Here is an 11,296-nt window from a genome sequence, read left to right as displayed (position 1 = left end):
GGGTTCAAACTCAGCCCTGGCCAAAAAAAAAAAAAAAAGACTCTGAGATGGGGAGACAGACATTAATAAAATAAATCCTCTCAGCAACTCTAAAATTCTAGTTTTGAGAAAGGCAAAGAAGAAGAATCTTGTGGAGAATTAAGCTCTGGGAGGTTAAGCGAGGAAACATGAGGAGATGCAGCAGCCCCAGGCCGCAGGCCGTGGCGAGGCCTCCTCCTTTACAGGGTCTCGCGGCAGGATGCAGGATTCCAGGCTCCATCCAGCACTGGGAATCAGGGGGGCACGTGGAACCTCATGAAAGGAGATGTTTTCCCATGAGGGCAGGGGTTTTGCAAAAAGAATTTAAATACTGCTACCAGTTTTCTGGGAAAATTCTCATATGAAACACAAATGTAAGTGAATTTTTCAGCCCCACATTATGAAAAGATTACCTGATAAACATCAGCACGTTATTCCTATCAACAGGCTCCAAGACATTACCTCAGCCCAGGCTCTGTGTGGCAGGGCTGTTTAGCAGAGTCTCCCCTGGCTGGTGGAGAGACCAGGTCAACCAAGGCCCTTTGGTGATGGACTCCTGTGTCATCTGCATAGCACTGCTGCGTGTTTAAGCATCTGGGCTGTTTTTCTCATCTGTAATTTTTGCTCATATACAAACATCTCTAGTTTCAGTCCAGTTATTAGTTTTCAATAGCATCTATCTTGGCAACGCGCATCACCAGCAGATGGTTTTAGTTGCTGCGGGTTGTCAGGCCAGCTGAAGTCAGCAGTTGCGCTGAATGGCTTTTCCATCATCAGCCATGTTTGGCAGGCCCTGGTCACTGCTCCGAAAACCAAAGTCTAACAGCCCTTTGTGCTTTTGCCGTCTGAAAGGACAGCAGGAACTCAGTGAATGCTATGATCCTTTCGCGTTGGAGGCAAACTTCTCTCCATCGTCACTCTGGACTCTTTATGCTCTAAATGAAAAGCTCTTGCCATTTAATTCACTTTTAAAAAATGCATTTATTTTCAGAGAAATAAAAATGTCATTGCCGTCCTGATTCTTTGATGCTTACGTTGTTTACACAGGGCGAGGATGTGGTGTCATAAGACTTTCCAAGGCTTGTAATTCTCACAGGGAGGCCAACAGAGCCAGCCAAATGTGCTCCAAGCATGCGGGAGAACAAAAGGAAGGCCTTTCCCCCTTGTTCTCATTCTTCTAAACCAGAAGAAGAAAAGGGTGCTAAGGCCTTGGCTGGGTGGGGTCTACCCCTTAAGTGGTCAAGCGGTATCTTCTTTTTTAGGTCCTGGCTTTCAGCTGGGAAGTTCGGTGCTGTCAACTTTTGAGAAAAATGAAAAAATGCAGTTTGGGAAAGAAAGAAGGAAAGAAAGGAAGAAAACAGTAATCAGTTGCAAGGATGGAGGTGGCACCTGATACCATCCTATGAACACAGGGAAGGAAGGAGGGAGGGAAGGGAAGGAAGGAAGGGAAGGAAGAAAGAAGGAAAGGAGGAGAGAAAGGAAAGGAAAGAAAGAGAATGAGGAAGGGAGAAAGAAAGGGAGGAAGGGAGGAAGGAAGGGAGGAAGGAAGGGAGGAAGGGAGGAAGGGAGGAAGAAAGGGAGAGAGGAAGGGAGAAAGAAAGAAGAAAGAGAGAAAGAAAAAACACTTATCATTTGAAGCTGTCAACCTGAGCACAGGCCCGCCCTACTGCAGGAATTCCGTTCTGTCTGTCAGATGAACACATTGTTAGGTTCTTATTCTGCATATGGCTGAAAGTTATAAGAATATCACACATGTAAGAAAAAGACGACCTGTTTTAAATTTGTCCATGGTGCATTTTATTAATATTTGAACTTAATGTTTGGAGTTAACATCTGGTGGTTTTAATTTTTCTGTGTAGATCGCTGGCTAACAGCTTTAGTTTCTTCCTAAGTGGTTTTTTCCCCTCCTCCCCTCTTTGGTCTAGGTTCCGAGGCCCCGACAGGAGCGGCATGGCGCTCATGGAGGTTAACCTGCTCAGTGGCTTCACTGTGCCTTCAGATGCCATTCCTCTAAGCCAGACAGTGAAGAAAGTGGAGCACGACCATGGCAAACTCAACGTCTACTTAGATTCTGTAAGTAGCAAAGCATAAGTTTCATTTAAGTAACTCTGCACAAAACTATCGTTTATTGTGTTCGCATGTCTGCCTTACTGTGAGTGTGTTTTCTTTAAGTCATTACTACTGTAGCTTTTTGTGTCTCTGATTTACATGGCAGCCATATATTTGTCTCTGCTAGAAAGGCATCCCTGTAAACTTAGTGAGAGAGGATTCTATTAATGGCGAGCCTGATGAAGATCTGGCTGGCATTACCTCAATCCAGCTATAAAATGGATAGCAATTTTCATATTATAGTTTCAGAAAATTCAGTCCAGATATCAATTTGAGAATTCCCCTGCCTCAGGGAATGACTAAATATATTTGTTTAAATGCTGAAGATGAAAGCCTTTAATTACACATTTTAAAATGATTTCATGGAGCTTTTAACAAATCTCAAAGGGATTGATAGTTCTGCCTTGAAAAGTTAGGTGCTTAAATCATAAACAAATCGCAGAGTCTGGTGTTGCCACAGAATATGATACGACCTTCACGTGCTCTGGCCATGGCTGCATGAGGGCTCGCTGCGGATCCAAGAACAAGGGGCATAAAATAGGGGAGGGAAAGGAAAGGGAGGAGTTCCCAACTCTGCTTGTTTTATGTCTCGAAACTGCTGGAAGATTCTCCTTTTTGTGCAGCATCTGCACGATCCTCATACATTGAATCAATACCGAGCTCTAAGCATTCTTAGGATGTCATATTGTATGGGGGAATACATGTGTTTCTTATTCCAGTTTTGCCAAGTATGAATCAGAAATACATTGCTAAATATCTACTTTGAAAAAGCTGGTTCCTGAATGTTCCTATTTCTTTTGGCACTTCAAAAACCACTCTGATTAAAGCCCTGTTCAAACTCATTCAGTCTTTAGATTCTTTTGCTCTTCTGAAATTTTCTTATATTAAATAATGCTTGACATCCGTGGGCCTGATTTGGAACTTGAGAAACAAATTTAAGGTTTTTGTCTGGCATGTCATTGGTGTGGGAGTTTGATGTTCCTGTTAATGGTTATCTTACTCTGAGTGCTCAATACTGTCTGAGTGATGAATTTGACTGCTATTGGCAAGTAATGGGAGGTTGGAAGTAATTTAGTGATTTTTGATCCCTTAAGCAGTATTGCTTACCAAATTGGCAAAAGGAGTTCCTCCTGGAGGAGGAGGAAGCTGGCGGTGCACTCTGCACTTCAGGCCCTGGTTGTCCAGCACCCTCTGCATCTCAGGGTGGCCCCACTTACCGGGTGATACAGCTCCCTGAGCTGAGGGTAATCCACCAGGGCGGGGTACCCTGGTCCCGGGAATGTGCCCCTGCCTGCTTTCTGCCCATGTAACCACTCTGATTCTCAATGTCCCTTGTCAGCAAAATGGAACAAAGAACGATGCCTATCTTGTGAGGTCGTTCCAAGTTACAGACGATCAACCCATAGGCAGTCCTTCTAGCACTACCCAGCACATAGCAGTCTCCCTAAATGTTATCTGTTTCCTAAAAGGGTAAGACAAAGTAACATGTTTTACTCCGTTTATTGTGAACACATAGGGTGCCAACGCCTTAAAGAGTCTTTTGTGTTTTTCAAGGTAAATGAAACCCAGTTTTGTGTTGATATTCCTGCTGTGAGAAGCTTTAAAGTTTCGAATACCCAAGATGCTTCGGTATCCATAGTGGACTACTACGAGCCAAGTAAGTGTGCTCCGGAGTTCCTCACGTCATACTTGAGTTAATCCAGGTGTTCATTCACTCATTCATTCGGAGTGGCCACCTGTCAGAGTTTTTTGTGAAGGAGAAAGTGTAGGAGATGGGGATGCAGGAGGTGAGCCCACAATTTAAACACAGACTATTGATAATTTGCAAGGTCACATAACATTTTGCAAATGAACGTTAAAAAGTAATTTATGTATTTATTTATTTTTTGCTGGTAATGGTTTGGATTTTGGCTTAAAATTTACAAAGGAAAATTGACACAGAGTCCAGTATGTTCATTTCCCAAAGTTATGCTTCTATTCCAAGCACTCACTCCGTCTGATTCCTGTTTTACAGTGGGGGTTTGTCAGGACGGAGTGTGGGCAGCACCCCCAGTGTGGTGACGTTCACCTGGGTTTACCTGTGTCTTCATGGATGGAGCCCGATATTTTGCTAAAACTTACACTGGATGACAAATTTTCTTTTTAGTCTAACCAGAGAAGTATAGTCTGTTTGGAAAATAACAGAGCTTCTTTGATTTACTGGTAACTGAGCTTCTTTGATTTTTCTGGTAAATTCTTATTTTATAACATGATAGGAATTTAGGATGTGAAAAATAGTGGGCTTGTCTGGAGCTCCCCCGGGAGAAATAAGACTAAACTATATTCGATCACAGAGTGTGTGTATGTGTGATCTCTGGGCTAAGTTGTGTAATTGTGTTAAGTCTTATTTTGAATATTCACCCTTGGTGCTCAGAATTGTCAGAATGCATGAGAAGCATGAAAATGTGCACGAGTTAGGTAGTTGTAGATAATTATACTTTAAAACAAAACGAGCTTGCTTACATTGTTGGTTGTTCCTGATAGAGTCTTTAGGACTGAGGAGTGGCACCAGATTTCTCTGCTCTTAAGTCAACAAGCCGCATCTCTTATCTTTGGTCTCTTTTTAGAATTGAGGAAGGGGATACACCCAGGGACTTGTGGGACGTTTTGAGACATCTAGTTGCAAAATTCCCCAACTAATATTTTTTAGGTGCATGGAGAACATTTAAAAAACTTAAGAAACAGGGCTCAACACCAGTATTACAATGGTTACGCCGCCAGCCACATACACCGAGGCTGGCAGGTTCGAACCCCAGCCTGGGCCAGCTAAGCAACAATGACAACTGCAACAAAAAAATAGCTGGTGTTGTGGTAGGCACCTGTGGTCCCAGCTACTTGGGAGGCTGATGCAAGAGAATCGCTTAAGCCTGAGTTTGAGGTTGCTGTGAGCTGTGTCACCACAGCACTCTACGGAGGGCGACATAGTGAGACTCTGTCTCAAAGGAAAAAAAAAAAAACCCAGAAAACCTTATGAAACAAAAAAGACCCAGCTTATGAAAATTTTTTGGTGGAAAACAACTTATTTATCAGGGGCCATTTAAAAAGTGAAAGTATGGGAAAAGTCAGAATAATCAAAATCTATTGACCCATTTTAAAAAAATCTGAAAAAAAATCTGAAAACACGTTTGTGATATGGAAAACAATCTCTGAAAAATCGTGAAGAAATGAGAATGTCTTTAAAAATTATAAAAACTCATTTATGTTTTATAATGAGTTTGTTATAGAGTTGTAAGCATTTTATTATATCAGCATGTGCTATAAATTTTACCCAGGTTACGTAAATAGCTTTAGGCACTGTGTGTTCAATGTTTTAAAACACCAAGGCAAGACCCTGTGTAGGCAGCCTTCCCTTCATAGTTATGTACTTTTTAAAAATAAAGCCTAGTGTTAATACCTTTTAGTAGTTCTAATGATTAGAATTTTGTTTGACTGCATCAAAAATGTTGTCCTAAGATAAATGCTTTTTTTTTTTTTTTTTTGGAGACAGAGTCTAACTTCGTCCCCTTGGGTAGAGTGCGGTGGCATCATAGTTCACAGCAACCTCAAAATCTCGGGTTCAAGAGACCCTCTTGCACCAGTTTTTCATTTGTTTAGTAGAGACAGGGTCTTGCTCTTGCTCAGGCAGGTCTCAAACTCCTCAGCTCAAGCAATCCACGGCCTTGGCCTCCCAGAGTGCGGGCATCACAGGTGTGAGCCCCGCACCCGGCCTCTAAGATAAACCCTTGAGGACACCGAGCCGTCCTCAGCTGCAGACTCCTCCCGCTGCAGCAGCAGGAGCCTCCAGCCCGGCTTGCGGCCAGTCTGGGGCTGCCCTTCCTGCTGGCCGGGCCGGCGGGGAGACTGGCCCGCGCGTTGTTTCTCTCCTGGATTGGGTTAGCAGTTTGGCCCCCACTTGAGCGTTTCAATTCTCATAAAGAAATGTAAAATTATGGGAAGAATAGAAAGCGCAGAAAAGCGCATTGAAAGGCTCTCGTATTCTGGCAAAGTGAACGTCTCTAAACCAAGGTTGACGGATGACCAATGTCTGTCTCTGCACAGGGAGACACGCGGTGAGAAGCTACAACGCCCAGGCCAAGCTGTCCTCCTGTGACCTCTGCAGAGACGTCCAGGGCTGCAGTCCCTGCGCGGACGGGGCCTCGGAGGGCTCCTCCGTCCTTTTCACCCTCTGTCTGGCGCTTCTGTTCTCTGTGCAGCACTGGCCCTGATTTGTTTTCCAAGGACTCCACGGAGCGCCAGCATTTCCCGAAGTCACCTGCGATTGTTTTGTCTTCATGATCAAATACTGCTCCTGACTGTTTTGAAAAAGCAATTTTTGCTCTTTCTGTGGGCTTGGGGGCCGTGGTGTAAAGAAGGCCTGGCCGGGGTGGACAGCCGCGCACACGCCCTCCCCTCAGCTTGGTGTGGAAGGCGTGAGGATGGTAACCCTATTTCCCCCTCTCCACATCTTTTAGGATTTTTTTTTTTGAGGTATTTGTTTTCTCCAGAATAAAAGTGTTATTTTAGAATAGTTATCCTTCTCTTTTTGTAAAAGAAATGAACATGAGTTCTTAAGAATTATTATATATCAGTGTTTGCTTTAGTATTGAAGATGGAGTCCCCAGGAACTGGGGGAGAACATTCAGCCTGAGGGTCTTGTTCTGTTCCTGGCCCACTTCCCACCCAACCCTTCTGCCCACCTCCTACCCCAGCCCCGGTGGTCTCAGTGTGTATTTCTTAACTGGACATTACTTCCTTCTCTTAAATGTAGGTGGTGAATTTTTTAAAAAGTGAAATGGCCTTTTTTCTCACTCCAAATCTGATCACATACCCTCCCTCTCTTTTACTTCTGGAGAGAAGATGAGAGTGGCAAGGTGTTTCCCTGAGCCTTGCACACTGGCTCAGAGGTTAAGGAGTGTACTGACCACTGCCAGGAGGGGCCCAGTGTGCAGCCTCCATCCCGCATCCCTGGCCCAGGCACTGGCTCTATTTCAGGCACAAGAGTCGGAGGGCATTGCCCTGTGTGCCTTACATGGCTCAGACTGTCGGAGCCTAGACAAGGAGACACAGTGAGCTAGGGTACGACAGAACACGGTAGAAGTCCCCCTAGGCTGACCTCCCTGTTGTCTGGGAAAGAAGCTGGGTTGGTTTGCCAGGATTAGAGACTCTTGGTGTGACTGCTGATCTAAAGTATTACAGGGTGTTGACCAGGAACCTGTCCTAGTCTCAGGGCTCTGAGGGTCAGAGTGCTAGCTGTCTAGTGGTATCTGATGCTTGCTGTCAGTCTTTAAGAAGATTCCTGAATTCCAAGCACTTTAATCATTGGTTACCTTGTATTCTGAAGGGTAATACTATTTACCTGGATGATAATTTTAAAGGGAAATCTTTCTTCCCCATTTTTTTTTCTCTTTCTCTCTTCCTTCTTTCTTTCTTTTCATCCCTTTTCTTCCTTCTCTTCTAAATCTACTGAAATAATTTAGGTACACAAGAAAATTAATGATCTTTTATTAAATCTAAGAAATGCTTTCATTTTGCTCCTTAATTCCTTGGCATGTCTTTCAAGTGGGCCTGGGAAAAGTAGCTGTCCTGGGCTCCAAAGAATTTGCTGTATAATGTTTTCAGCTATTTAAAAGTAAACTTATCAAGATTAAAGTATGCAAATATATCTTTAAAGGTAATTTTAAAAAGATGCTCTTATTTTAGTGAATTTTAAGAAATTCTGGTGGGATGGATGTTCATGTATTTGTGATGAACATTTTTGATACATATTTGGGCAAAGACCTAGTTTTTTTTGGCATTTATTTTTAAGTGGGAAGTAGTGTTTAGATGTGTTGCACCTTTGACGCAATTGTCCTAACAAGGCACCAGTTAGGTTTGGGTCTCCCTGCGGTAATGTTCTCAGCCTTCCTACTCCGGGACTTCTTTAGAGGGGAAATCGTCTTATCATGAAGTTGGAAAGTCTTCACAAAGGATTTCCTCCTCCTCCTCTTTACCGGGAGGCCCTATGCTGATCAGCAATATTTTATATTCTTTAGTACATCATCGATAGCAAACTTCTACTGTAACACATTAGGATACACTAGCGTGGAATGGTCACCGGAAGGCAGGTCGTATTCTGTTTTTTAGATTATATCTGTTCATTTGAAAACTATAATTCAAATACATTTTTGTGAAGGATATTTTCAAGTTAAAAGTCACCTTGTAACTCGTATCTTTTTGTTATAAATTCATTAAAAGTGAGGAGGGGGGAAGGAGGAGAGAGGGCGAGGCCGCATGCCCCATGGTCCAAGGCGGTGGCCAGGTCCTGGCTCTTCCCCCCTCCGGCCCCTCTCAGAGAACTTGCTCTGCGGCAGGCAGCGGGGTTTGGGCTGTTTTCTTCACTTGCTGTGAGTAATAATGTTAAAAACCTCATTTTCCCTTTCGGATTGGTTATACTGATGCTCTTTTGTTTCGAATGCTGTCACTTTCATTTACCGGTGTGAATTAATTTGAAGTCCCCCTTCTTTTTCTCTGATGGGAACCTTATTAAGACACCAGCTTATCTCACTTCCATGGTTCCAGAGACGAAATGCTGGCAATATCTAGTAGCCAGACAATTCTAGGAGAGAGTAACGCTTTTGTATTTGGTTTCCCTTCTTCCTGCCTTTAGTTATAGTTCCAACATAGAAATTAAAGCCCATGACAATTTGCTCAGTTAATCAAAAGCCTCCTTTTATTGTGCTGTTCTGTTACACTTTGTTTTCCAGAATCTTTTGGTTATATTATAATCTAAGGAGCCCTGTGTGCTCATAAAGAATCCAAATACACAGCTATTACCACACCTTATATATGGGAATTCTCGGAAGTGTTGTTAGCCTAACTCTTCCTGCTCTTATTCTTTTAAGCCTAGGTGTACTTACTTTTTCAAAAAGTCATATTTAGCCTTAATTTCTTTTTATGTTAAATAGTCTGGCAACATAATGCCAAGAGTGTTTGTTTTGACATTATTCAATTATTTCATTTGATATTTCTGGCTGTCCTATGACATTAAAAAAAAAAAAACTAGAACTATGATTTTTCTTTGTCATTTAATTTTTTTATAGAGCTATTTTTTTAAGCTTGCTGCCATATAATCTGGAGATCTTTGTAACAGCCTTACTTTCCCTAATTTACTTTAGTGAACTATTGAATACTCATTTCTATAAAAATATATTGTCAATGACCCCTTGGCAAGTTTTCTCAACATAAAGGCTGTGCTTATTTTGAGTCTGCCAAGAGGCTACCGTGGGTCAAGGGACCACTCTGTACTCTTGGGCACATTATTTTCCTGCACATTGTAAATTTAAGACACTTATAGTAAGTGGACTCACTCTTGGATAAGCTTCAGCTCCTTTTTGTGTTCTCTGTAGAGGCTTCTGTGAGACAGGCAGATGAGTGTATTCCTCACTTTTCTTTGTGTTCAAATTCTAGTAAGGCATAGCACTTTTAAGAACCTAATTTTTTTCTATTACCTAGTCAATGATATTTATGTAAATGTCAGATATCTTAAGTTACATTGGGAGTAATCTGAGGTGCAATTATTTTTATCACTACTTTGAAGAGAGGACCATTACTCTGCTTTCTTCAGAAAACTAAGCAGTAAATACAACTTTTTAACTAAGTATGCATCAGTGAGAGTAGGCTTTGTTTTACAGCTTTTTCTGGCTCAGGAGTTGTGTTCCCGTGTGCCTCATCAAAAGACAGTCTCATTGCATCATTCTATAAAATACATAGTCATGTTCACTTCAATCTTAACATAGGAAAATAGACACCTCGTATTATGTTTTCTGGGTTTTCATGTCAAAGGATGCTTGCTTGTGCATTTATATGCGTGTATCTTTGTAGTAGGGATGGTTTTGATTTTTGTGTTGCTAAGAATCATTAAGAATCATTCCTCTGCGTATTGTTATGATGCCAAGATTCAGCACTCTTTGGCCCAATGTATTGAATCGGTGGCGGTAGATCTGTAAGATTTATCTTTGATTCCTTCAGCAGCACGTGGCTTGGTGCTGGTCCTCTACGCCTTTATGTTTTGGGTTTTAGTAGGATGCAGTGGATGTCACGTCAGTCTCTTTGGTACACAGGGAGCTTTATAAAATTTCATTCATAAATTCCCTATTGTGGGAAGATGTTTTGCAAATCAGGAGAGTATTGAAATAAACAGTAGTTTTCCAGGAATTAAAGCTTTATATATTGATTGAGGTGATTCTGAAAGTTTTAGTTTTGAATGTTGGAATGTTATGTTGCTAATTGTACTCTATTATATATTGAATAAAAAATCATGATTCTAATAAAAATTTAAATTCCCATCTATTTATGATATGTTCTTTCTTTTTTGCATAAAACATGTCTATAGCACGTCCTCCTTCCTAAACTTATTTCTGAGAAATGGTGTGTCTGAAGGAAGCTTAGGGGCGGCATTCATATCGGGGCGGGTTAAGAAGCCCCATAACCGGCCCCCCGTTATCTCCTTCCTCATCCTTTGCTTTAGGTTCTGGTTCTGCTTTTTTATTTGCGTCTCAGATAGATGAGATGCAAATAAAAAAGTAATTATGTGAGGTGACCCCTTACTCAACTTTTGGAAATTATATACAAGTATAGAATGTATAATTTGTGTACACATAAAAAATGGAGGCATGGGTCTTTACATCTACAGCTTAACATTTTGAGTTATCTTCCCGATTCCTACCCAGGGTTATTAAACTCCTCTCTAGCTGTCACATGCTAAAGGTAGCCTAGTAGTTAACATTTGGTGGTGAGTTTGTCCCCTGGGTGACACTGACCAATGTCTGGACATAGTTTTGCTTGTCACAAAACTCTTGCCATCTAGATAGTAGAGGCCAGGGGGCTACCAAACATGCTGTGATGCACAGGACAGCCCCCACAACAAGGAATTATCTGGCCCCAAACATCAAAAATGTGCAGGTTGAAAAACTCTCTAGTGAAGTGATGCCAGGCCCTTTTAGGTCACCTCATAGTGTTGATTAGTTTTATGTGATTCCCTGAATACAGCCTTATACAACCATGGAGTCACTGGGCAGATATTGAGATCAACAAACGAGGTTGGTATCCCAAGCCTAGGAAAGTCAGCTTGGAGACTGGGAAAAGATGTTGTTATTTTTTTGAACCAAACTAT

At 41.9% G+C, this 11,296-nt stretch overlaps 1 protein-coding gene across 1 annotated transcript in view; it reads left to right on the top strand.

Annotated features, from left to right (window-relative positions):
- CD109 (CD109 molecule) overlaps positions 1-6,673 on the top strand; it is a 116,297-nt gene extending 109,624 nt beyond the window's left edge. The window contains exons 29-31 of the mRNA XM_023517277.1: positions 1,944-2,091; positions 3,682-3,784; positions 6,205-6,673. Of these exons, the coding sequence (XP_023373045.1) occupies positions 1,944-2,091; positions 3,682-3,784; positions 6,205-6,371 (418 nt within the window). The 3' untranslated portion in view covers positions 6,372-6,673. The remainder of the gene's footprint in view (positions 1-1,943; positions 2,092-3,681; positions 3,785-6,204) is intronic.
- The last annotated feature ends 4,623 nt before the right edge of the window (positions 6,674-11,296 follow it).

The sequence above is a fragment of the Otolemur garnettii genome, unplaced genomic scaffold, assembly GCF_000181295.1.
Source record: "Otolemur garnettii isolate 467f Iridium unplaced genomic scaffold, OtoGar3 scaffold00107, whole genome shotgun sequence".
Lineage (NCBI taxonomy): Eukaryota > Metazoa > Chordata > Mammalia > Primates > Galagidae > Otolemur > Otolemur garnettii.
Note: the sequence above shows the minus strand (reverse complement) of the source record. Positions and strands in the feature narration are given on the sequence as shown.